Below are 26089 nucleotides of genomic sequence, written 5' to 3'. Positions count from 1 at the left end.
TTTTTTTATTTATTTATTTATTTATTTATTTACTTATTTATTTATTTATTTATTTATTTTGGTGTTTTTGAGATAGGTCTCCCTGTAGCCCCAGCTGTCCCGGAACTATGTAGACCAGGCTGGCCTCTCAAACTTACAAAGATCTGCCTGCCTCTGCCTCCCGAGTACTGGGATTAAAGGCATGTGCTGCCATGCTTGGCTTCTCTCTTTTCAAGGCATTTTTCCTAATGTACCTCTTGTCTTTCAACTTCCACTGGGCATATCTCAGTACTAGACCACTTGTTTAATACACCTGAGGTCCTGGGTCTGATCCCTAACACTGCCCAAAAGAGAGAGGGCTGGGAAGGGGGAGAGAGGACACGAATATACCTCAGCACGCCTTCCTAAATGACACGAGTCTACCAGGGCGTCCTGAAAACTGAATGAAGATGCTGCAGCAGGGGACAGGGATACTAGGTCAGTCACCCCCTCTACAGTGACAGCAAGGACTTGGGGCGGGGGGATGAACCACAGCGATTTGAAGCCTTTGGTCTGAACTTACAGAACACATCCTGGGACAAAAAGAGACGTCAGGGGACTTTCTCTTAGTCACAGACAGGCAAGAGACACCTCCACTGCTGTAACAGACTCAGGGCTGCCTCCATTTAATGCCTCCCAGAACTACTTCAAAGAACCAGTAACCTGCAAAGAGAGCAACTGGAGAGCAACTTCTGAGCCTGGCTAGAAGAACACCTACCTGGTAATTTCTGAGCCAGGTTTCAGACAGCCTCAGGTTGATGACCCCTCCTCGTTCCCGCAGTTTTGTGTAGCACTCCAACAAAGGCTGAGGACAAAACACAGATCTGTTAAATACTTCCTGCAGCTTGAGGATCAACATTCAGACACAGGACTTGCTTCCTGTTCACTTGTCCAGTTACCTCTTTATACTGACAGTAGACTACGAATGGCCTTGAAGGGGCCACAAAGTTCAGCAAAGACAGCAGCAATGGAGCAGGATGGAAACGACTGGCCACAATCAAGCTGCAAGGAAAACATTAGAGAAAATGTTCTACTTCCAAGGGAAATATAGGTTTAAAATGTATCTATAACAACCATGTACTACTAGGTATGGCTGTGTAAGCCTATAGTCCCAACATTCAGGCCAAGGCAGGGGATAGCCTTGAGTACCAGGTCAGCCTGGGCTACATGGGGAGTGCCAGGCCAGCCTGAGCTACAGATTCTGCAGAGTATTCTAGATGTTCAAAGCAGAATAAAATCATGAGCTATTTATTCCCTAGAAACCGGGTTACAAGGTCTCTCCTGCTGTCAACTATAAGGACTACTTAATGATATGCTTGGTTTTTATTTTTATTATTTATTAATTATAATTGTCTCTTTTATTGAGACAGGGTCTCCCTGTAGTACCATCTGGCCTTGAATTTAGAGATCTGCCTGCCTCTGCCTCCCAAGTGCTAGGATTAAAGGTATGTGCCACCACACCCAGCCTGGGGTTTTATTTTTAAAAATTATCAGGAAGCAAGTCCAAGACCATATTTCTGAATCTACCTGTCACAAGATTTATTTTTTATGCTTAAGTGTGTGTATGTGCCCGTGTGTATGTACACATGTATGGGTACCTATGGAGGCCAGAAGAGAATACTGGATCCCCTGGGGAATTACAGGCAGCTGTGAGTTGATGTGAGTACTGGGAACCAAACTCCACCCCTCTGCAGGAGGAGTGAGCACTCTTGACCACTGAGCCATCTTCTCTAGCCCCTCACCAAAGTTTTCATTAGCTCTTCTCATTGGTCAGTATCAGAGCCATTGTAATGCCTCAATCTTGCACATAGTGGGACTATACGATTCTATATGACAGTCATTGCTGAATGTTCAGATTTCTTCTGGAACTCTTAAATTAGCACTGTCAATTTCCCACCTCTGCCAGACTCAGCCTTTTATAAAAAAATATTTTATTATTTTTGTTTATGCGTGTATTGCCTGCATGTAGGTAAGTGCACCTGTGTCATGCAATGCCCACGGAGGACAGAAGAGGCTGTCGGATCCCCTGGAACTGGAGTTACGGACAGTTGTTAGCTGCCATGTGGGTGCTGGGATTCGAACCCAGGTCTTCTGCAAGAACAGCCAGTGTTCTTAACCGCTGAGCCATCTCTCCAGCCCCATCAGCCTTTTTTTAAAAAAATAAAACCTTTTAAGAACTGGAGTTAAGGATGGACGATTGTTAGTCACCATGTGGGTGCTGGGAACTGAACCCAAGTCCTCTGTAAAAACAGCTGGAGCTATTAACTGCTGAGCCATCTCTCCAGCCCCTAATATTTTATTTTAAAAAATTACGTGTGCATGTATTTGTATGTGGGTATATGCACATGAGTGCAGGTGCCTACAGGGGCCAGAAGCATCAGATCCCTTTAGATTTGGAGCGACGAGTCCTTTGCAAAAGTAATACATGCTCTTAACTGCTAAACCATCTCTCTAGCCCAGGCTCAGCCTTTCTTAAAATGAACAAACAAACCCAAAGAAAATCCTGTCTCTATTCTTATAAAAATCAGGAGAGACAACAGAAAGAAAATGCCATGCATCTGCAGCAGAGCCCAGCAGCACCAGTGCTGGGCATTCTGTCATCAACGTACCCATCGGCATTTCTTTCACCCAGCAGAGCAGCAGCCTCTAGATGTCTTTTCCTCTGCTCTTCTTGTCTCCTTTGCTTTTCCTGAATCTTCAAGAAGAAAAGCAAGAAACCAATGTACTGAGGTCATTCAGTCAGCTTTGTAGTAATGCTCTGATGTGTCATAGTATTTCAACAACATTTAACAGAGTAAAGAAACCGACAGGGGTGGCTTATACGGAAGATGAAAGCACCTCAACTGTCAATCCCATCAAGCTACCCAAGCACTACTTCCACATCATAGAGCTCCATCCCAAAGACTAAGTCACAGAGTTGTGTGTACGTACACACACACTTTCCCCCAACTGTTTGGACATTTATTTATCATCTTGGGACCTAACACAGCAAAGTCAATCCAAATCCCATTACCTAAATGATGTGGCACTCACTGAGACCCTGAGAATATTACAAGGATAGTGACTCTTGACATTCTTACATAATCTTTTCTGCTTTTTCTGTCTTTAGGCTCCTTATATTCTGGATCTTGAGAAACAACTTCCCCTGTCTCCTGTTCTTCCGGGTGAGGGCCTTCCGGGGCCTCTGCCCTCGTGTCTTCCTTGTCTTGCTCAGTTATGTGTCTTCCCTCTAATGTGCCATTACTTTCTTTAACTAAAGTGCCATCTGTGGACTCCGAAGACAACATCTCAGCAGAAAATGTTCCATTTAGAAGGGTGTTTACTTTGTTGAGGGGGAATTCATAAAGACCACTGAAGAAAGATTTGGGAAATCCAAAACAAGCTGTTGCAGCCCGAACAGGTCCATCTCCAGGGTACAGCTGAACAATGGAGCCAAAGCCTGAACAGATCAAACAAGCATACATCAGTCCAAGCCTTCCCATAATAACACTGTGGTCTTATGGATGACAAATGACACAGCTCATCTGGGGGTCTATTTCCAACAGAGAGAACACAATACAATACAAAGCAAATAAACAGGAAGTCTTAAAGAAGTTCATCTCCACAGGACACAGGGTAAAACCATGTGATCACATTTGGTGCTACATGATTGGGGAATTTCTCCTTTGTAATCCTCAAATGGGATAGAAACAAGCTCATCTTTCATAGGTGCTACGGACCAGCCCAGACCGGGGTAGTTCAGTCTGACGGGAACAGGGTCGTCGAGAGGGTGGACAAGGAGTCGGCGAGTGACAAACAGACACAAAGGAGCTTGATGAAAGTCTGAGTGTAATTTTTGCAGTTGCAAGGTTTGAAATATATACAGCAAAGATTACAAAAAAACGCAGAACAGTCATGCTAAGATTCACAGTTGCAGAGGTGAAAGTAATACATAATTTTGCAAACATTTCTCTCTATTTCATTAACCTGACACTAGACAGTAAATTCCTGTTTTACTGTGTTTTTTCACTGTCAGCCTTTCTCACACACTTAAGATTCTGCTCGGTTTTATAGTCCCAAGTCAGGATGGCCTTGATTCATTAAGCACCCCATTAAGCACTTCCAACACCAGTGGTGCCAGGTTGTTACTTTTTTAACGATCTGATAACATTCCTTGCTTGTTTTCTATATTTGCCCTTTAAAATGCTCTCTTATTGATTGTTTATCAAAAGACACCAAGGTGGCCTTGATCTTACCGATTTATCCATGAATTGTAATGAATAACAAGAAACCCTTCTTCTATCTATATTTATCCATCTATATTTTTCTTCTAGAAATCCATTATTCCCTGGACTATCCAGCATTAATTCTGCTTAATTACTTCTCACTATGTCTAAAATACCTTTCATTAAAATATCTTTCGTTAATAGTGGTGCATCTGAACTAGGATGATTAAAGGATTTCAATAAAAGCGGTGATAGCGGTGCCAAGGACACCAGGAGCTTTCCGGGCCCCCAGAAAGCCCAAGATACAGTGACAGTTAGAAAATTAATAGCAAGTAAGAGCGTGCCAAGTACACTGCATGTTTCTCAGCACAACCAATTCCAAGAGGCAACCTTCCTTGAAGTTCCAGCCTCAACCCACAGAGGATCTCACACGGGCTTCATCGGAGATGGCGTGACACATAGGGTCAGAGAAAGCAGAAACAGCCCCACTTGTATTGGTATTCCAACAGAGAATACATCCTCAGGAGCCTCCCCACTCGGTACCCTCAAGTTACAATAGGGAGCAGGTGTTTACTGAAATCATTAGTCAACTACAGGTTCCAGAATTATCCCCACAGACCCCAAAGCTGGAAAGGACAAGCACTAGACACTTAACAGTCTGGGCTAGGCTAGGATGGGTTATATAGGAAGGACTTTGACAGGAGCCATTAACCTCAAAGAAACTCAACCCAGCTTTCCAGGTTTCCAGTTTTGGACTTCTTTCCTCATGCCAGAGTAGTTTTACTGAATTTGAAAGCATCGCCTTACCTCCCATTCGTTCCATCATGGCACCTAGCACCAAGCCAGAACACGTTTCCATGACAATCATTTTATTGCCAGCACGGATATTTCCCAAGGTTAACATCTGAGCTAGTGTATCGTATCTCATGTGGCTAAAGAAAAGAAGGACGATTCACACATTTTTAGCTAAGCAAAGCTGCAATTTTAATAATCATTTTTCTAGCTGTCTTATAAAAATTGTGTTAAGACTATTGATTGCTTTGGAGGTGACGGTAAAAGGACTTACAATTTAGGAGGAAGGAGGGCACTTTATGCAGGTGAGCAAGTTTTTCATTTTACTTAAAATCATGACTTTCTTAAAGATATATTTTCCCCCAATTATACGTTTGAAAGGAAACAAAGCGTACTTAATTTTTCCAGGTTCTCTTGCATAATACATAATTGAAAGAATACGGGTAGATGGCTTCAAAATAGTAATGATGGCTTCATATCTGGGGGAATTAAAACAGCAGTTTGAAAAAAAATGGTTTTAAAACATTGTATTTCTAGTAACATTTACTTCAGAAATAGAAAAGATTTACTATTTTCAACCAAGTCAAACAAAACTACTTACTTTTTTTTCTTCTTTTTAATATATTTATCTTGGGCAAATTCTGTCTTGTCTCGGAATGTTGTACTATTTTCAATTAACTGCTGAACTATTTCCTATAAGAAAAGGAGCAAGTAGATTTTCCTGAAAGGTACTTTCACAGATAAATAACTTCTAAGGCTTCTACCCCAGAATTTATCCAGAAGTCTGATTCTCCAGTCCCTCTTCCACAGAAGTCCAAGTGAATCAGCTTTGTATTTTTATACTTTACTTAGAATTTGTAATAAAGATTTGTTTTCTTCCAGTGCTGGGGATTAAACACAGGGCCTTGCTTATACAGCTCCCTTTAAACCAAATTAAAAGAATAGTTTTCCAAATAAAGGGAGAAGAGAGGTAAAGGAAACCATCATTCTTGAGAACACTGGCCAAAATCACTGAAAATAAACAGTTAAACCCCCAATATAAACCTATTCAATTCTCTACCACTAATAATTTTAGTAATACATTCACTTCTATTCCTGTATACGAAACAAATCTTGATATACTGAATTGCATACACATTTCAACCTACACTAACAAAAGTAGCACACTCCATCCAACCTTAAAATCTGCTTTAAAAAAATATTATATACACACAAAAAAGGAAGTCTTTTTTACCTCTCCTTTAATGCCTTTGTCTTTCAAAGCTTTTATATCATCTTGAGTAAGTTTCTGAGATTTCCCATCGTCGTTTATATTCCGATTATCAGTGCCCGCTTCTTTAGTCTCTAAGGGAAGAAATTTCTCTATTTTCTTTTTTTTTTTTTTTTATAAATATTTTATTTCTATTGTTATTTTATGTGTATGAGTGCTTTGCTTGCATGTAAGTTGGTGCACCCATGTCATGCAATGCCTGTGGAGGTCAGAAGAGAGTGGCCTGGCTAAATAAATGTTTTTTAAAATCATTTTATTATTTTATGTGTATGAATGTATTGCCTGCATGTGTGTAGATGCATCCATGTCATGCAATGCCTGAGGAGGGCAGAGGAAGGCGTCAGATCCCCTGGAACTGGCGTTACAGACGGTTGTTAGCCACCATGTGGGTGCTGTGAATCGAACCCTGGTCCTCTGCAAAAATAACCAGTGCCCTTGACCATTGAACCATCTCTCTAGCCTCAATCTTTAAAAAAAAATTTTTAATGAAACTATATTTTAAAATTCTTATTGCATTTTTATTTATTTTCCATGTATGAGTGGATGTGCAAAGGCACATGTGTAATTATGTGGTCAGAGGACAACCTCCAGCAGTCAGTTCTCTCCTTCTACCATGTGGGTCCCAGGGATGAACTGAATTCTGGTCATTAGGCTTGATAGCAGGGACCTTTACGTGTTGAGTCATCTTGCTGGCCCTGATTTGAAATGATTTTACAATCTTTCTTTCTGAGACAGGTTCTCAGATAGTGCAGGCTGGCCTCAAACTCACCATGTAGCAGAAAATGAACTTGAATTCTGAGCCTATGGTCTCCATGTCCTAAGTGTGTGCCATTATGCTCAGTTTATGCAGTGCTATGGATGGTACCCAGGGCTTCATGTATGCGAGGCAAACACTATCAACTGAGCTAACTCCCTTGTCCTGCAACCTTTCTTCCTAAATGCCTATCTACCTCTAGCCCACTGGCCCCTCAACTTTGAACTTCTTAGTGTTTTACCCAGGTTTCCCATGGAATATCTATCTCATGTGTCCATAGAGATATACCTGAAGCAGGCTCTTCCTCCTTCTTCCTGAGCTGAAGACTCCCCCCACTGGTCACTTCAAATGTCGATCCATAATTATGGCCAATAGCATGATCCAGGTAGAACCATTGTTTTTCAAAAGTCACTTTTCTGAGGAAGAAAGAGTAAACAATTAACTTATTTGACATTCACTTTAGAAAAGGTGTATCTGGCCCCGTTTATTTTGAGAGTTCTCCATGCTAGCCAGCAGCATGACCTCTGTGAACATAAACAGACACATGAACCAGAGAACCAGGTTAGAGCAGAGGTACCAGTATTAATTAAGAAGTCAAGAAAATGCTCACTTTGAAAGACATTCTTCTTCAAGGCACAGGTCTGATTCCATTCTGCATTGTCTTCCAGGATGCCTAAATGTACATGTTCCATGGATCTTAACAGAGGTGGGGCCACCGAGATTCCCAGACCACTGGCATTGTGACACCCCATGTAACTCACAGCAGAAAAGCTCCAACAAAATAATCACTGAGACGAGCACTATTTTAAAAACTCCTTGGTCTTCGTCTAACTAGCCATTTTATTGGAAAAGTACCTAATCCAAACAAATTATATTGAGAAGTAAATATTATTGGCAATCTACACATCTGACATCACTCTCCTGAGGGCCAGGCAACATTAGGTTTTCCTATTACTCAGATTTGTATACCACTGCAATTTAAAAGCAAAATCACACAAAAATAATACTTTTAAGTTCTCACAGTAATCCTGGGATGTCCTTTCTAGGACAGACATCTGAGGCCCAGGGAAAAGTATACAGTTAAAGATTCAGAGGCCAGGCGTGGTAATGCACACCTTTAATCCTAGCACTCAGGAGGCACAAGCAGTTAGATATCTGTGAGATCAAGGCCAGCTTGATCTACTTAGCAAGTTCCAGGCCAGCTGGGGACACAGGGAGACCTTGTCTCAAATCACAACAACAAAAAAATCAGTTACCTTTGGTGTGGTACATACCACATATCTCTGCAGGAAGCAGAGGTGGAAGGATCACAAATTCGAGGTCAGCCTTAGCCACACAGTGCACACAGTGTGTGGGGGGGTGGGTTCAGTTACATGATGCTAAAGCTTGGATTCATACTGATCTGTCTCATTCTAAAGTGTGATTCTTTTTTAAAAAAATTTTTTATTTATTATTTTTATTTCATGTGTATGCCTCTATTGCCTGCAAGTAGGTAAGTGCACCCATGTCGTGCAATGCCGGCAGAGGACAGAAGAGGCTGTTGGATCCATTGGTACTGGAGTTATGGACAGTTGTTAGCTGCCATGTGGGTGCTGGGATTTGAACCTGGGTCTTCTGCAAGAACAGTCAGTGTTCTCAACCGCTGAGCCATCTCTCTAGCCCCTAAAGTGTGTTTCTTTCTACTAAACCATACAGCACAGTCTACATACGCAAAGGCTTTAGGAAGTATCATCTGGATTCAGAATCTAGTCTGAAGACTGATTATACACAGAATTTTGAATTCCAGGAGGTGTCCTGGTGCATTCGGTTTGTGTCCCATCTCAGTCCTCTTCCTTTCTCTTTGCTTCTGGAAGTTCACACAATGCACTACTCAATCACCTCTGCTCTCTGCCAAATGGTTCCCATCACTGCTAAATCCTAGGTGCATCTCCTTTCCCGGTGGGTTTTCTACCCTACCATATCTTTGTGTCTATGTCACATTCTTTTGAAAAATTATTATAGGCTGGACGCCATAGTGCACACGTTTCATCCTAGCACTTGGGAGGCAGAGGCAGGCTGATCTCTGTGTGAGGCTAGTCTGGTCAACATGAGACACTATCTTGAAAAAAAAAAAAATACTGGGCAACACAACCCCAAATACCCCAAGCTAGTTGGGTAACCAACCCTTTTTGTTCTTTTTGCACAAGTACCAGCTTGACAGAAAGGGAAGGGGTGTTCAATCTAGTTCAGAATGGAATGTCTGTATCTTTAAAACATATTCTAATGCTCCATTGATGAAATCTTATTTTATTTTGGTGGCTGAAATTAGAGACATTTTACAACTTTTCCTCATCACCACTGTACTCAAGTTCCTGAACCTAGTATTTTTTTTTTTCCAGAATTTTAAATTAGAAATGCTGTGCCTACTACCAAATATATAATTTTTGGAGGTGGTCAACATGAATTATTTAGATGTTTTAGGTGAAACAGAACATAGTGTAACTATGTTTAGATTGTAAGTACATATTTAATGAGTGAATCCAATGTTTGTCTACAATGACCATCCACGTAAACATTGGTTTTTCACTTTTTTTTTTTGCGACAGTCATGCTGTGTGACCCAGGCTATTCCTTTGCCTCCTGAGTGCTGTCACACTATACCCAGCTTGTTCCATGTTCACATACAATTGTCTGCATATACTTTTATAATGTGCTCTGTTAGATGACCTTTCTCAGTACCAATGGGATACATAGCATTTTTAGGAATTATTTGGAAGCTCTTTTCATCAACCCCTCTTCTTAGCAAAGCCATAGTGGTAATTCCTACTTTATTCATAAAATGACCTGCTGAACTCAGCTGCATTCCAAGCTAGACACCCCCATCACCCTTCCAGATGAGCTGTACTCATTTGGTTGGGTAGAAGCAATTCTAGCTCACTGTGCAGACCTTACTCCTTCCCAGCAAACATACAGCTCCTATATCCATGTGAATACCCTCCCACCCTTTCTTGACTGGAGCAGTGACCACTCTGACCAGTTTGAGTGATATACTTCTTTGCCTTCGTACATTAGGCTGGTAGAGGCATAAATCAACCCAATCTAGTAGGTCCAGTGTTCGTTAACAGGTGCTTGAAGGATGAGGGGAGAGAGTGCATATCTGGGCTGAACTGAGCAAATATTTTGAATACTACGAGTTAATTATTAGGGATCCAGCAAAGAATAAGACTTAGCTCTAACTTATTCACTTACAAGCCCACCAGATTTCACTCAGATAGTTCGAATGACATCGAAAGAGATGGATGGGGCTCAGTGCGTAAAGCACTGAATCTCTAGAATCCATGTAAAGCCAGGTGTGGCAGGGCACATCTGTAAGCCCAGTGCTCCCATAGCAAGACAGGAGGTGGAGACAGGAGAATCTCCACGAGTTCACTAGCTAGGCTGGCATACGAAGCAGTGAACGAGAGGCCATCTCAATGAAGACGGAAGGCAAGAACCAACATCTGAGGTTGTTCTCTAACGTGCATATGCATTTCGTGACACAACCCCTCATATATGTACACACACGATAAAAAGCAATATATAATTTTTTTTTTGAGACAGGATCTTACTACGTAATTCTGGCTGGCCTTGAACTCAAAGATCACCAAGCAAGACCCAGAACTTCTGAGCCTTCTGCTTCTACCTCCCACATACTGGGATTATAGGCCTGCATCACTGAGCTTGGTTTATGTAGTGCTGGGGACCAAACCTAGGACTTTGTGGATAATAGGCAACTAAGCTATTTTCCCAGCCCTTGGTAAATACTTTTAATGTTTCCTGTTTCACTTTAAACACCACTTAACAGTTTGATGTAAACAGTAGTAAAAAATATCTGAAGTGAGCATTTACAAGAAATTACATCCCAATAATACCCTGTTTTCTGATCCACAGCAATCTGTTCTCCTGACTGCATTTGACTTACTTCTATGCCAAGAGTATTCCAGGCCTGGGGATGTGACTCAGTGGAAGAATGTTTGCCTAGTACGTACACAGGTCCTACGTTAGAGCCTCAGCTTTAGAACAAACAAGCAAATACACAAGCAGTAATATTATAACCAGTTCTAAAGAAAACTTTGTTGTATTCAGATAAATTGGTTTAAACTTCCCAATACATGCAAACTCTTAATAGGCTATTAAGATTAAATAAAAGTTAGCTCTGCCAGAAAGTTCTCAAACCTAATTTTGAGTTCTGAGACCTTGAATAACCTGTAAACACTCAATTTTCTTGGACTTTGAATACCTTGATGGAAAAGGGAGGGATCACACTCTGCAGGAATGTGTTCTTTTCTTATTTAACACAGACATCTCCATTTGGTTGAGAAGAGGCCTGCTTATATATGAAAACCAGATTAGGTGGAAAAGACTTTTTTCTTCTTTTTAATTTCCTCTTTTTTTGGTGGAATTGATCCTAGCTGAGAAATGAAGGAGTAAGATGGACTTATGGGAAAAGTGGGAAGCTACTAGGGGAGTCAGATGCAGCGATGGGAGCAGATCCGGAAGTCAAAGAATAGTGTGTAAGCACAAACACGATCCTAAGAACCTAGGGAACCCCAGAGGAAAGGCGTGATAGAGCCAAAGAGGAGGACCAAGAATGGAAGTCTGCGGAAGGTAGAAGGCTGGGAATGAAATCGTGGAGGGCGGCCCAGGGGGATGAGAATGTAGCAGGGGATCCCACAGGCAGAGGATGCAAAAGGATTCCAGTAGGAAAAGACTATGACAGAAAGACCTGGGTGTTGGCGACAAGGGCTGGGACCCAAGAATCAAGAATGGGACCCCGGAAGGAGAGATCTACGCAAGGACTCGGAGGAAGGGAACATCTGGGTGGTTATTGGTGGTGCGTCGCCCAGGGCCGGCAACAAAACTTACTTTCTCCGCTGCACCTGCACTGCTTTGAACACGTCTTCCCGTTTCAGCACCACGTAGTCGCCGTCGTGGATGCAGTGGTACCCAGCAGGCGGGGGTTGCGGGGCTGATGGCTCCATGGCTGCCGGGCTGTCTACACGCTGGGCACAGGCTCAGCCCTACCGCGCCGCCGCACTCGCCCGGCGCCGCACGCAGAACCTGCGCCTCCGGCCGGCACCGCCCCCACGTGCCGCGCGCCGCTTCCGCTTTCCGGTTCCGACCTCTGACGACTTCCGGGAGCCCTGCGGCTTCCGTCTAACTGAGCTCTCTGAGTGGCTGTAGCTCTCCTCCAGCTTGGGCGGAAGTTGCGCCACAGAAGCGCCAAAAGAGAACTGCGAAGGAGTTCGAGTGCGGCTTCTTGCCTGGTCTGCTGCGCAGAGCCTTCCCGACACCAGGGCGGCTCTTCCACCGCGCAGCCGAGGGAAGCGGCCGCCGAACTCGCCCGGCGGCGAGCTCAGAGGCCCGGGTACCTGCTAGTACACACCGCACGGGCACACCAGGCGTAGTTAAGGCGGGCTTTGCGGGTCGCCGAGCCTGCCTTCTTACACCTGTGTTCTCAACCGCGACGTTGAGAAGAGTGCGGCACGTAGCCTTGTCGCCTGAACTTTGATTTTCGGGCAACTTTTAATTTCATTAGTTTACGTAATTGTGAACGACTTGCTTATTAACTAAATCCCCTTAAGATTCGAGTAGGTTCACTACAGTGTATGAATGTATTCATTTTGTAACTGCACGATATGAATTTTTAAAGGTATTTATTGTTATTCCATGTGTATGAATGTTTTACCTGCATGTATGCAAGTGCACCATGTGTATGCAGTGCCTGCAGGGCCCAGAAGATGGCATTGGATCCCCTGAAACTGGTGTTAAAGAAGGTTGTTAGCTTCCATCTGGATGCTGGGAACCAAACCTGGGTCCTCTTCTAAAGAGCAGCAAGTGCTCTTAATTGCTGAGCCATCTCTCAGTAGCCCCAGGTTATGAATTGAGTGAGATTATTTAGAAAACTTTTAGGATAGCTTACCGCAGAAAATTAGTAACACACATACAGAGCTATGATGATTTCTGCTTAGTATTACACAGGTCAGGATTATGTTCAGTCAGTATTACCCAATAGTAATAGTCTGAAATGCTGCAAACAGGTTATCTTAGCGTTGATTACTGTCTTTATTTTTGTCTTGGTGACTCCTTGAAAACTAGTACAGTACCATACTTAATAAACGTCTATGGTATGCCTTAAAAATTGGTGGAGATTAAAAGGATAACTATAAGACTTGAAAGATGGCTCAAATGCTAAGAGCACTTGTTCCTTCATAGGACCTGAGTTCAATTCGCATCCCCATACATCAGGAAGCTCACAGCTGCCTTACTACAGCTCTAGGGGATCAACACCCTCTGGGCCTCCCAGGGCACCTGCACTCGTACACATACCTAGACACAAACACACAGACACACAATTGAAGAGTAACTACAGAACATAGTCTATATGGTACCATATGACTTTGCAAGCCTATGTACTAGTCTTGAACACAATATATGCACTTTTTTAACTATATTGATACATTTTTAGGAATGCTGTTACTCTTCCATTTTGGTGACTTTTCTGTATTTCTTAGAAGACATGAGTGGTGAGCATAGAGGCAGAGGATTTGGACGAGGAAGATTCCAAAGCTGGAAAAGAGGAAGAGGTGGGAACTCCTCCGGAAAGTGGAGAGAAAGGGAACACAGAGCTGACCTTAGTAAAACAGCAGTAAAACATCACTTTGGTAAGTGAAATCAGTGATCACTTCATATTCCATCATGAAAGAAGCAGTTCAGGGGTGGGTGAATTGGCTCAGTGTGTAAGGGCGCTTACCACCAAACCTGGTCATCTCAGTTTGACCCCCACAACTCACATGCTACAAGGAGAGAACTCACTCCCAAAGTTGTCTTCTGACCTTTATGCATGCACCATGGTTATGTATGGGCCCACATGTGTACTACACAATAATACACATGAATGAATGAATGAATGTAAATAAAACAATTCATGCCTAGTAGAGAAAATGGTTTGACTCAAACTTCAGTCTGAAAATCGATACTTATAATTATTATTGAAATCTCTAGTTTAGGGGTTGGAGAGATGGCTCAGAGGTTAAGAACACTGGCTGTTCTTGCAGAAGACCTGGGTTTGAATCCCAGCACCCATATGGCAGCTAACAGCTGTCCACAACTCCAGTTCCAGGGCATCCGATAGCCTCGTCTGTCCTCCTCAGGCATTGCATGACATGGGTGCACTTATCTACATGCAGGCAACACATGCATACACATAAAAGTAAAATATTAAATGGCTGGAGAAATGGCTCAGCAGTTAAGAGCACTGGCTGTTCTTCCAGAAGACCCAGGTTCAAATCCTCGCACCCACATGGCAGCTAACAACTGTCCGAAACTCCAGTTCCAGGAGATCTGACGGCCTCTTTTGACCTTCGTGGGTATTGTATGACACAGGTGCACTTACCTACGTGCAGGCAGTACATGCATACACATAAAATAAAAAATAGTAATAAATAAAAAAATAAAATATTTTTAAAAATCTCCAGTTTAGATTCTCTATTAATATACAAAATTTCTGTTATTAAAAGGAGAAACAAGTTGGGGAAAAAGAGAGTGCTTTGTTTTTATTAATCTAGTATTCTACTTTTTCAGAACAAATACCACGACCTTTATTACGACAGTCAACATTGGATCAGTTCATACCATATAAGGGCTGGAAGCTTTATTTCTCTGAAGGTAGAGTTGAAAGTTGAGAAGTACTGTGAATTGTATTTCCATCATTGGATGTTATAGGTTGTGTTGCTATGATTGCACTTTGTGATATATGCCCTTTGTTCTTCCAAGCGTTTGTCAAGAGCATTATTTTTAAATTTGTATCAGTTGGAAAGACAGATACTGACTAGTGTGTCAAAAAAGATTTAATACAAGAAATTGAATATGAAAATGGAAGATTCAAAAAGCAGAAAAAGAACATTGAGGTAGCTCTTCAGAAAGTAGTGGTTTCATGACATAGCAGTGTCATCCCTAGGGTTGAGAGAGCAAAGGTTAAAGACAGTCTGAAGGTGTCAGAAATTACATACTCACAGGTGGGGGAATAGCACGGCTGTTCTAATATCTGGGACACCCATAAAGATGCTTCTGGCCTTTGAAGGCATTGTACCTTGTGCTCAGAGCACTGAGGTGAATGAAGCTGGTTGTTGTTGGTGAACCTGGTTATGACTTAGATGTTGGTTACACCCTGGAGGGTGAAACTATTAGCTATCCTGAGCAGTTACAGAGATGTTGAAAGGGGCTGGAGAAATAGCTCAGTGGTTAAGAGTGCTTACTGCTCTTGCAGAATACTGGAGTTTAGTGCCCAGCACCCACATTGGGCACCTCACAACTACCTCCAGCTCTAGGGGATCCCAGCCCCATCTTGTGACTTCTGCGGATACCCTTACACATGTGGCATATACTCATACAGACACATAAATAAAAGTAAATCTTTAAAAATTTGCAAGCAGTTTCTTTCACTTCATGCCACTTTCCAGTCCTAGTGTGCCTCCAATTGGCAAAATCTTTAGACTAAAGGAGTTGGGCAGACATAGGGCACAGTTCTCCCTGTCACTGAACAGAAAGCCTAGAGCCAAGAGCTAGGCACACTGCAGGGTCTGTGTAGAAACAGTCTCGCTTTGATAACCAAGAATACCAGCAAATAGTAGACATCTGTGTAAATAGATGTGGGAGAATGGCTTTTCTGTGTTCTTAGGGTATGCACATCATATCCCTTAGGAGGCATCTGTTCTTATTTTTATTTATAGCCATGGTTTTTTTTGCCAGTAGACTATATTGCTTAATGGTCAAGGACCCTGCCTTGGAGCAGATTCACAGTATTCGTTCTGTGAATGAGAAAAGTACAGGTATTTTCTGTATTGGGAGTTTTTTTTTTCTTCCTATTAAATCAATAGCTGTGTTACACAGATGATCCTTTGTTCCTTTAATATACATTCACCTCCAACATTTGCATTATTCCCCTACTAGTTAGCTCAGAGCACTGTGACTGTTAGACAACTAAAGATGGAATTCAAAAGGTACTTAGAGCTGACCAAGCTGTACTCCACTGGACTGTTTTCTAAAGTTGCTCAGATATTTGGGCTCTTAGAGATACTTTTGGGTACTCAGACCTAAAGTATTCATTCACAGTGTTTTTATCAAAATATAATCAGAATACAAAGGAATTGAGAGAAAAAAACTATTGTGTTTATAGGGCTTCTTTTGTTTGGGATATATATAGTTATCTATATAGTTTTTTATATATAGTTATATATGCTTACATGCATGTATTATTATTAATGCTAGTTTTGTATTTATTGGATTAGTTTACAGTGATAGCTCTCCTTTTATTGAGAAGATTCAAGCATTTGAAAAATTCTTCACAAGACATATTGACTTATATGATAAGGTAAGAGTTTTCTGCAATAGAAAACTTTGAGTTAGCAGTCTGCCTTTCTGGGTGGCAGCTGACTGGTCAGTGTGTTTGAGGTGCTGGTGAGTATGATGATGGTGCTGGAGTTGGATGACCTTCGTTTAGGTCCTTGCTGTGCTAGTTTTGTTACCTGAAGTGTAGACTTCAGTGAATTCTTAGAGTCTCTGTACCTCACCTTTCTCATTACTTGGAGATAATAGCATAAATATCTACCTCAAAAGTTTGTCAAGCTCAACCCAGAAAAAACCCAGCACAGAACTGGGGAAGTAGGCAAGCATCCCCAACTTAGCCAAGGAACTATTGACTGCTGGGTGAGGGAGAGTTGGTCTTCTTTAAGGGAATGATGCTAGGCTGAATAGGCTCCAGTGGATGAACTCACAATGAGGGACATCCGGGGCTACAAACTTGACTCGATGACAGAATGTATGAAATTGGAGGGGGGGGGGCTATGGAGTGGTACAAATAGGGGAGGGGGTCTAAATATGGTTAGGGTGTATGAAATGCACAAAAGTTCAATAAAATATATATTGAAAAAATTCTAAAGAGCAAAATAAGTTTGTCAAGTATAAAGTAAATATATTTAAAATATTTCAACTGTATTTGGCAAGATCTGATGTATTAGAATTATCACCATATAAATATTACATGCCTTCTTCTCAAAAATATAAATGCTCGGTTATCATAATTGACTCCAAAAACACCAGTTGCTATTTTCAAACTTTAATCTTTTATAGGATGAAATAGAGAGAAAGGGAAGTATTTTGGTGGATTTTAAAGAACTGATAAAAGATGATGAAATTACTAATTTAATGCCAGACATAGCAAATGCACTAAAGGACGCACCAGAGCAGACCTTGGCTTGTATGGGTCTGGCAGTACACCAGGTAAGTACTTTTGCACACTCTGCTGAAATTTTAAAGAGAGATACCACAGTGTTCATACTTTCTTTGAAAGGTGCGTAGTGTTTACTAACATGTTGGTCAGAACTTAAGGACCACAATCTTTTCCTAAAAGAACAGATTTAGTCTGTGTGTAATGCCTACCTTATTTGAATTAGTTTGATTTCATTAAAGATACAGAAATTGTTTTTAAAAAGTATATAATTTCATTGGAAAGATAAAATACACATAATGTTAGAAACTTGGAGAAAAAGGACCAACCATAGATGTAAGTTCTGTGACATAAGGAAAACTGGCAGTTTCCCCACTTAGTGTCCCATATATAAAATGGAAGTAAAGTATGTTCTGTGTTTTTCTCAGTTTTTCTCAGGGACAAGTGAGACAACATGTCAAAGCATTTTTTTAGACACACAAACAGATGAATATGTCAAGGTGAAGAGGAGCAAATCCCAGGACAGGCACAGATAAAGTGCCAGGTGCATCCATCTGTTATCTGTTAGGGTAGAATGGAGGTGGCTCAGAGGGAGCCTTGAGGTTTGTGGTAGGTCTTAAGGGGTTAGTTACAGTCAGGGCACAGGGCTGGAGAGATGGCTCAGCACTTTAAGAGCAGTTGCTGCTCTCATAGAGGACCTGAGTTCAGTTCCCAGCACCCACATTAGGTAACTTGCCACCACCTATAACTCTAGTTCCAGGGGATCCAACGCCCCCTTCTGGCCTCCCTGGGCACCTATACTCAAATGCATGTAGACACATACAAACACATGAATAAAAATAAAATGTTTTTTAAAAATCTGGATACAGAGCAGGGTGGGGAGTTGGGGGAGAACATCGAGAACATCCAGGTGCAGCAGACAGTTTATCACAGTGTGTATGCACTCCTAGCAACTGAGCTGGCAACCTTGCCTATTGTCTTCAGACCCATCCAGTTGTTTATTTCTCTATCCTGGTAACCGCGTCTGCTTATTTTCTTTCTAACATGCTCTTAGGTTCACCTCCCCATCCTTCCTGCCTATCTTAGGCTAAGCCTTCTTTAGAAAGAATTGTCTTTGTAAACTGTGATCTGTCCTCAGTAACTGTGGTCACTCCTTGCTACTCAGTGAAGTAAAAGCCTTTATGTGGCATTGAAAACCGTCCATGATCTGGTTCAACTTCATCTCTCCACTAGTCTCCTTCATTGACTGAGTCAACTAAACTGTGCTCCCTCCGATAGTCTCTGAACACTCCTGTCCCTTACACATGCTTTCCATTCTACCTAGTGTCCCATCACCCTCCTATGTCCAAATGTTTTATTGGTCTAACTCAATTGCCTTGCTGTAAAACCTTTCTTACGGTCCATTTTCAAAACTTATATGATATTTTGTTTATAAATATTAACAATTGTATCTGAGTATATATTTTTCTATCTTGATATTAGTGAATATGGAAAAGTAGAAAAATAATTTTTTTTTTTTTTTTTAAATGAGACAGGGTCTCCATAGCCCCAGTTAACCTGGAACTCACTATGTACACCAGGCTGGCCTCCATCTCACAGAGATCTGCTTGCCTCTGCCTTCCAGGTGCTGGGACTAAAGGTGTGTGCCACCATGCCCAGCTAAAACACTTATTTTTTGTTAATTCTTTGTTTGTTATTGGCTGTGCCAGTGATCAAACCCACGGCCTTGTGTGTTAGGCACATGTTCTGCAACTGAGCTGCACTTCCTGCTGATAATGTTTGTTTGTTTGTTTTCTCTTTTTTGAGTTGGAGTTCTTGCTAAATTGCCCAGGCTGGTCTCAAATTTGTAGTCTTCTTATCTCAGCCTTCCCATAGCTGAGATTACAGACACAGCACCATGAAGCAGATAGCCACAGAAAATTGCTTAGCAACCTGGAACTCCACTTGGTTTAGGCTATACATACACCATTGTCCTAACAATACTCCTAGCAACCTAGGATCACCCACCTGTATTGTGCTACACATATACCCCACTTCAAACATTGAAATAAGTACCTCCTTCCCCTAACATCATCAAAAAAACCCATCCAGTTTTGGACAGTTTCTGTTCAAGTATATTCCAAGATATATCTGGGTATTAGAATGAAGGGGCCGATCCTGCCTTGATAGTTTTTGAAGCATGCACAGTAAGGCAAGCTGTCCTCTGAGTATCCATTTACCCTCTTATGTCTATGCATAGTTGAGTATGCATATGATTAGAAACAGATGCATCATGGGAAAGGACATACACAGTGAAAAAGAGTGAAACCTATCAATCAAAATAGAAAATACACACAGTGAGAAAATCCAAGCCTGTCAATATAAATAGAAAGCCACTCAAATTATGCCGCCTTGCAGCTAGCCCCTTCTTCCCCTAGGATCTCATAAAAGAAGCCCCAGGCAGGGCCACCAAGCCTTGTGATCCAACCCCACATAAAGATAGAAGAGAAGGAAGACTTGGTCTAGACACTAACCACCAGGAGTTTTCTGACCTCCACATGCCATGGCGTACATATACCTGCATTCTCTCTCTCACACACAGACACAGACACATACATATCACAGTGTATACACATTATACAATACTAATAGAGAAAAGAAAAAGAAGCCCCAGACAGTAACCTGGGTCCCTTGAGTATTATTTCACTCAGGTGACCCAGTGCCCCTGGACAGTATTGATCTGTATTATTGCTTTGCTTTTGTGTAGAGTTTCCTTGCTTCTTTGCAGTGTGTGTGCCTCTTCAGTTCCTTAATTAAGATGCCAAGAACCTGGAAAGACTTGGGCCAGACACTAACCACCAGTAACAGCATGCCCTACGGAAAAGTATTTTTTAGTGGAGCCTAGTGGGTAATTGCTTTAAAGGCTACTACAAGGACTTTTAATGATGTTTATTTGAGGCAAAAGGTAGTAAGCAAGGATCCTGGAGCTTTCTAGTCCAGGACAGGAAAATTCCAGCTAAAACAACCCACTGTGGAATAGTCGTAATTAACTATCAGACTTTTATTTAGTTATTTATTTTTTCAAATATTTTATTATTTTTATTTTATATGTATGCATGTTTCGCCTGCATGTAGGTAAGTGCACCCGTGCTGTGCATTGCCCACAGAGGACAGAAGAGACCGTCAGATCCCCCGAAACTGGAGTTACAGACAGTTGTTAACTGCAATGTGGGTGCTGGGATTTGAACCCAGGTCTTCTGCAAGAGCAGTCAGTGTTCTTAACTACTAAGCCATCTCTCCAGCCTCCAATATCAGACTTTTAAAGGGCTATCAGAGTCATGCATATATATTTTTTTTCCTGAGGTGTTACACTTTGGGTTCTCTGTAAGTTCTGTTTAAAGAGAATGTTTATTCATTTTTGAAATGATGTCTGTTCTGTTTAGGTTTTAACTCAGGACCTTGAAAGACATGCAGCTGAATTGCAAGCCCAAGAAGGACTGTCCAGTGATGGAGAAACAATGGTAAATGTGCCACATATTTATGCAAGGTGAGAAGCGATGGTTATTTTTATTGTTTTTGCTTAGCATACAAAGAAATGTGTTTCATTGTGACATTATATGATATCACTATACTTTATTTTTACTCCTCCAAATGCCCACACTGTCAAATTCCCTCTCAGCTGGACCTCTTCCTCCCCTCAAATAGTCCCCACTTTTGTTTTCATGACACAGATTCTGTTAGCTTCCCATTCCCCCACTCCTGCCTCCTTTTTTATCCACTCTCATAGTGCACGTTCTAGTTTTGTGTCTTGCAAGTATATATGTTTGCTCGAATCTAGGGTGTGTGTGTGTGTGTAAATCTAGGTTTCAGATATGAAAGAGTGTGCAGTGCTTCTGTTTCTGAGTTGGTGTGTTTTACTTAAAGTGATCTCTGATTCTGTCCACTTTCCTGTTAAAGCCAGAATTTCATTCTTCCTTACAGTTGAATAAAATTTCATCAGGTATATGTACCAAATTCTCTTTATCCACAAATGAATTGTAGACATCTGGCTGTTTCCTTACCTGTGTACTCTGAGTAGTGCAACACTAAACGTGGATGTGCAAGTATCTCTGTGGTGTGCTGATGTAGCGTCCTGCTGGTTTATACCCAGTAGTCATATAGCTGGTCATAGGGTAGTTCTGATTTCTTTTTTTTTTTTTTTGAGGAATCTCCATATTGCTTTTCATAGTGACTGCACCAGTTTGGATTCCCACCAGCAGTGTGTAAGGAATCCTCAGCAGCATCTGTTGTCCTTTGTTTTCTTGGGGATAGCCATTGTGACTGAGTGAGATGGAATCTCAAAGCAGTTTTAATTTGCATCTCCTTGACATCTTAAGGATGATGAACATTTTTTAAAGTATTTATTGGTCATTTGTATTACTTCCTTTGAAAACAGTTCTATTCAGTTCATCTTGCTGGCATTACTTAGTGTAGTGAGGAGTAGTTAAGAATGAGCACCTCGGGGTTGGAGATGGCTCAGTAGGTAAAAGTGCAGCCACTGAGCCTGATAACCTGAGCTTAGTCTTAGAACCCACATAGTAGAAGGAAAGAGGCAAGAACTGGCTCTTATAGGATGTTCTCTGATCTTCACATGCATGCCTGCATGAGTGAGCACCCACAAAATAATTATTTGTTTTGGTTTTTTGTTGTTTTGAGACAGTCTCCCTCTAGCCCCAGATGGCCTGGAACTTGCTCTGTAGACCAGGCTGGCCTCATTCTTAGAGAGATCCACCTGCCTATGCCTCCCAAGTTCTGGGATTGTGTGCACCACCATGCCTAGCTAAATAAATGTTGTTTTTTAATTATTTTATTTATTATTTGTATTTTGTGTGTATGAGTGTATTGCCTGCATGTGTGTAAGTGAATCTGTGTCATGCAATGCCTGAGAAGGTCACACAAAGACGTCGGATCCCCTGGAACTGGAGATACAGATGGTTAGCCACCATGTGGGTGCTGGGAATTGAACCTGGGCCCTCTGCAAGAGCAGTCAGTGCTCTTAACCGTTGAGCCATTTCTTCAGGCCCTAAATAAATGTTTCTATAAAAGAGTAAGAACCTCATTTCATGGAAATAAGGAAGTCAATGTGAGTTTCTTGCTAATTTCATTTATATAATAACGAAATTAACCAACTAAAAATTAGTCAAAGACATCATGGTAGAAATCAACATTTTCTACCCAAATGAGCTGATTACCCAAGCTGAAAATTTTTGTAAACATTGGTTTTGAGTGTGTACTTATCAAGACTACTGTATGTTTGATAATTCATGGAATACACTAAGTGGTATGTACTTTGTTAAACTCTTAAGTTTCTAATAGACATAAGGAAATAAGTTATTCTTGAGTTCATCTTTATCCTATTTTTAGATTTTAAATTCCTTGAGATAAAAAATAAATATTTAGTGCTTAATTTTTCTTTTCCAAAATTTATAGAAGATATTTCATACAATTCTTTTTTTTAATGATTTTTTTAAAATTTAATTAAATTTTTTTATGCATGTATTGCCTGTTTGTTGGTAAGTGCACCCATGTCATGCAGTACCCATGGAGTACAGAAGAGGCTATTGGATCCCTTGGAACTGGAGTTATGGACAGTTGTTAACTGCCCTGTGGGTCCTGAGATTCGAACCCGGGTCTTCTGCAAGAACAACCAATGTTCTTAACTGCTGAGTCATCTCTCCAGCCCCCTCATACAGTTCTTTAAAAGAAGTTAGAGACCCAAAGTCACAGAATTTGTGGCATTTTCCTTTTGCTATTATTTTTCATTTTTTTCCTCTTAATAAATTCTCCCTCTTCTTCCCTGTGCCCTAGATAGCAACATATAGGATTTAGTATTTTTCACTTTTAATAAAATTTAACTCTTGTGAGATTTTTGATATTTTTAAGGGATAATGATTGCTTGTAAAAGGAACTTGTGCAAATATGACTTTCTCTGTTCATTGTAAATGTATAGATAAATATGTTCTTGTCTTATTTTTAGAGTGTACAACTATGAGCCCCTGACACACCTCAAGAATGTCCGAGCAAATTACTATGGAAAGTACATTGCTTTGAGAGGGACAGTGGTTCGTGTCAGTAACATAAAGCCTCTTTGCACCAAGATGGCTTTCCTTTGTGCTGCGTGTGGAGAGGTCCAGAGTTTTTCTCTTCCGGATGGAAAATATAATCTTCCCACAAAGGTGATATGTATGTTCTTTAAATGCTTTTGTCTTGGTAAAGGTATCAATTTGCAGAAACATTTCCTAGTGTTTCTGAGCACATAGCTGTTGCTACATAGCATATAGCCCTAAATTCAGGACACATTTGTCATTTCTTGGTTAAGAAGTTTGGAAGAACCACCTACCTGTGTAATTCTGCCTCTAGATCTGTAATGTTGCAGTCAGATGATGGCTGGAGCAAGTACAGCAAGGTTTGCTGGCCAGGCATTTCTGTTCTTTGTGGTCTGGTTTCAGTTTTTGATAGACATTGTGGCAGCTCACAGTGTAGTCTCCTCATGGCTGCTGAGAGCTGCTGTGCAGAGATCAGCTGGTTGGCAGAAGTGGCTTGGCTTTTCATAAGCTTGAAAATCTTGCAGCATCGTTTCTGTCACATTGTGAGTTAGACTCAGGCACAAACCTGCCCAGATTCCAGGAGAGGAAATTGACTCCATCTCCTGATGGAGGAGTGGTAAGGTTCTAGAAAGTTTTGAGGGGAACTGTTGTTGCATGTTTGAAAAATATATTCTACTACAGTGCCTTAAGTTTATGAATGTGTCTAGAGGTCCAAACACCAAGCAAGTGACAGGAAAACTTGAACACAACTTGCGTATGTAGTAAGTACTACTTATGTAATCCAGTAAATAAATCATACAAACAGTGCCAAGGGCTACAGGAGAGCTGGGGATTAAAGAAGACCTAAGGAAAAGACTTTGCACAAGGAGAAGAGTGGGTCAGGACGTGGGATTGAAGAAGGGGCATTCAAGGAGCCCAAGGAACGGGAGAGTTCATGGGGTCAGAGGTCACCCTTCGGAAGTGAGTGGAAGTGTGACTGTGTGTGTGTGTGCCCACAGAAAGAACAAGTACAAGAAGTGAGAAGGGTCAGCTAGAAAAGTGCCAAGAAAGCTTATGATAGCTGACTATGGCAGCAGAAAGTGGAAGGTCACAGCCCTTAGTGGGTGAGATTATAGCCTGACTTTTCCTAAGATGTGACCATGGCTTACCAAAGGCTGAGTGTAGCTTACTTTTGCTGCAGTGTCCTGTGCCTGCATGTCGAGGGAAGGCGTTCACTCCTCTGCGCAGCTCTCCTCTCACAGTTACAATGGACTGGCAGTTGATCAAGTAAGCAACTAGACTGTATTCACACTACTGGATAAATTGACAATTTTACCATATATTCTGTGACTTTTGATCTATAAGTAATTCTGAATTGTGTTGTAGATATCTTTAATGAAGAGTTTGTTTTAAAATAATTGTCTCTGTTGGAAATTTATCCCGTACAGGATTCTAGGAAGGATGCAGCTGTTGTGTCCTCTTGCTACTGAGAAATAGTTCATTTTGTATCTAAATCGCGCAGTCATTGCACATCCCTTGATGAACTGTGATGGAAGCAATATTGACTCTTAGCAGTGGGCCTGGTTTCATTTCATGTCCTCATTTTCCACTAGTTACTATTGACTTGTTTGACCCATTTTATAAGACATGTATTGTTTCTGTATTTTTCGCCTAGTAGTTTATTTAGGTTTTTATTTTCTAGCTATATAACCATAACCCATCCCTAAATAAATTTTTAAAAACCCAATGGGTTCTTATTTATTTCATTAATTTTTTTTACATTTTATTTCTTTATATTTCTGGGTGTGGGTGTGTGTGTATGTGCGCGCACGCGTGTGCACAAGTATATATAGATGGGTTCATACTTACGTTCATGTGCTTATACATGCAAAAATCAGATAACAACTTGCAGGAGTCAGTTCTCTCCTTATACCATGTGGGTTCCAGAGATCAAACCCAAGTTGTTGTCAGATTTGGCAGCAAGAAGCTTTACCTGCTGAGCCATCTTGTTGGCTCCTGTTCTTGGTGTATTGAGATAGTTTATCTTTGTAGCCCAGACTGGCTGCCAACTAACAATTCTCCTGCCTCAGCCTCCCAAATGCTAGAACTGTAGGCATAAGCCACTGTGCCCAACTAATAATATGTAGTTTTTTTTAGAGTGCTCTCTAGGAAACCTGTATGAAATTAGAGGTGGTCCTAGAAAACTAAGCACCCTAGGGGAAAGATCAGGTTGTTTGCTACTAAGCCCTGTCCTGACTCTTCTCTCTTCTGCCCTATAAAACTCATGACCAATGTATTGTAAATATAGGACATTCTGCTGAGACCTCTAGAAACATCTTATTTTGCAGTAGAGGAAGTATGTACAACTATTGAATGTGGTTTTGTGCTTTGTGAGTAGTATGGACTGGTTTCCAACCGGACTACGGGACTTCTACCACTGAGTGGGTATGAGGACATAAGAGGTTCTCCAGTGTTCACAATAGGACAAATTCTGAGAAGACCTGGTGTGATTTAACTATTTGAACATAATCTCTTTGTTTTCAGAATCTCTTTGTTGAAAACTGGGAACAAGAGAATGGGCCTAAGTATTGTAATTGGATTTGTATGATGATCTTCTGATGATAATTCAGACCTAGTGGTAGATGTTTGAAAACAGGCCTTGTAAGTCTTTGGACTGGGGATGTAGCTCAGTGGTAGCATCTTACCTAGCACTTGTGAGGCTGTATAGTTGATCCCTAGCACAGCCAAGAACAAAATGCTT

The 26089-nt window shown here is 41.2% G+C and overlaps 2 protein-coding genes across 11 annotated transcripts in view; one reads left to right on the top strand and one right to left on the bottom strand.

The window, feature by feature from the left end:
• Trmt6 (tRNA methyltransferase 6) overlaps nt 1–12151 on the bottom strand; it is a 12724-nt gene extending 573 nt beyond the window's left edge. The window contains exons 1-10 of one of the 3 annotated variants that reach the window (XM_008822840.2): nt 11923–12151; nt 7328–7455; nt 6250–6359; nt 5617–5708; nt 5411–5494; nt 5031–5155; nt 3099–3457; nt 2628–2713; nt 918–1020; nt 737–823 (exon numbers count right to left, since the gene is read on the bottom strand). In XM_008822840.2, coding sequence (XP_008821062.1) covers nt 737–823; nt 918–1020; nt 2628–2713; nt 3099–3457; nt 5031–5155; nt 5411–5494; nt 5617–5708; nt 6250–6359; nt 7328–7455; nt 11923–12038 — 1290 coding nt within the window. In that variant the 5' untranslated portion in view covers nt 12039–12151. Of the gene's footprint in view, nt 1–736; nt 824–917; nt 1021–2627; nt 2714–3098; nt 3458–5030; nt 5156–5289; nt 5495–5616; nt 5709–6249; nt 6360–7327; nt 7456–11922 lie in introns of those variants that run through there. The other 2 variants (XM_029558511.1, XM_008822841.2) reach the window with 2 other exon arrangements.
• Nucleotides 12152–12225: 74 nt separating this feature from the next.
• Mcm8 (minichromosome maintenance 8 homologous recombination repair factor) overlaps nt 12226–26089 on the top strand; it is a 35842-nt gene continuing 21978 nt past the window's right edge. Inside the window, exons 1-8 of one of the 8 annotated variants that reach the window (XM_008822838.3) lie at nt 12226–12424; nt 13575–13721; nt 14641–14724; nt 16347–16429; nt 17188–17337; nt 20707–20810; nt 23280–23478; nt 24530–24615. In XM_008822838.3, coding sequence (XP_008821060.1) covers nt 13577–13721; nt 14641–14724; nt 16347–16429; nt 17188–17337; nt 20707–20810; nt 23280–23478; nt 24530–24615 — 851 coding nt within the window. In that variant the 5' untranslated portion in view covers nt 12226–12424; nt 13575–13576. Of the gene's footprint in view, nt 12710–13571; nt 13722–14640; nt 14725–16346; nt 16430–17187; nt 17338–20706; nt 20811–23279; nt 23479–24529; nt 24616–26089 lie in introns of those variants that run through there. The other 7 variants (XM_008822836.3, XM_029558509.1, XM_029558508.1 and 4 more) reach the window with 7 other exon arrangements.

This window comes from Nannospalax galili, unplaced genomic scaffold (assembly GCF_000622305.1).
Source record: "Nannospalax galili isolate Female #2095 unplaced genomic scaffold, S.galili_v1.0 scaffold1029, whole genome shotgun sequence".
Classification (NCBI taxonomy): domain Eukaryota; kingdom Metazoa; phylum Chordata; class Mammalia; order Rodentia; family Spalacidae; genus Nannospalax; species Nannospalax galili.
The sequence above is the reverse complement of the archived record's forward strand: the minus strand, read 5'-3'. Positions and strand labels throughout refer to the sequence as shown.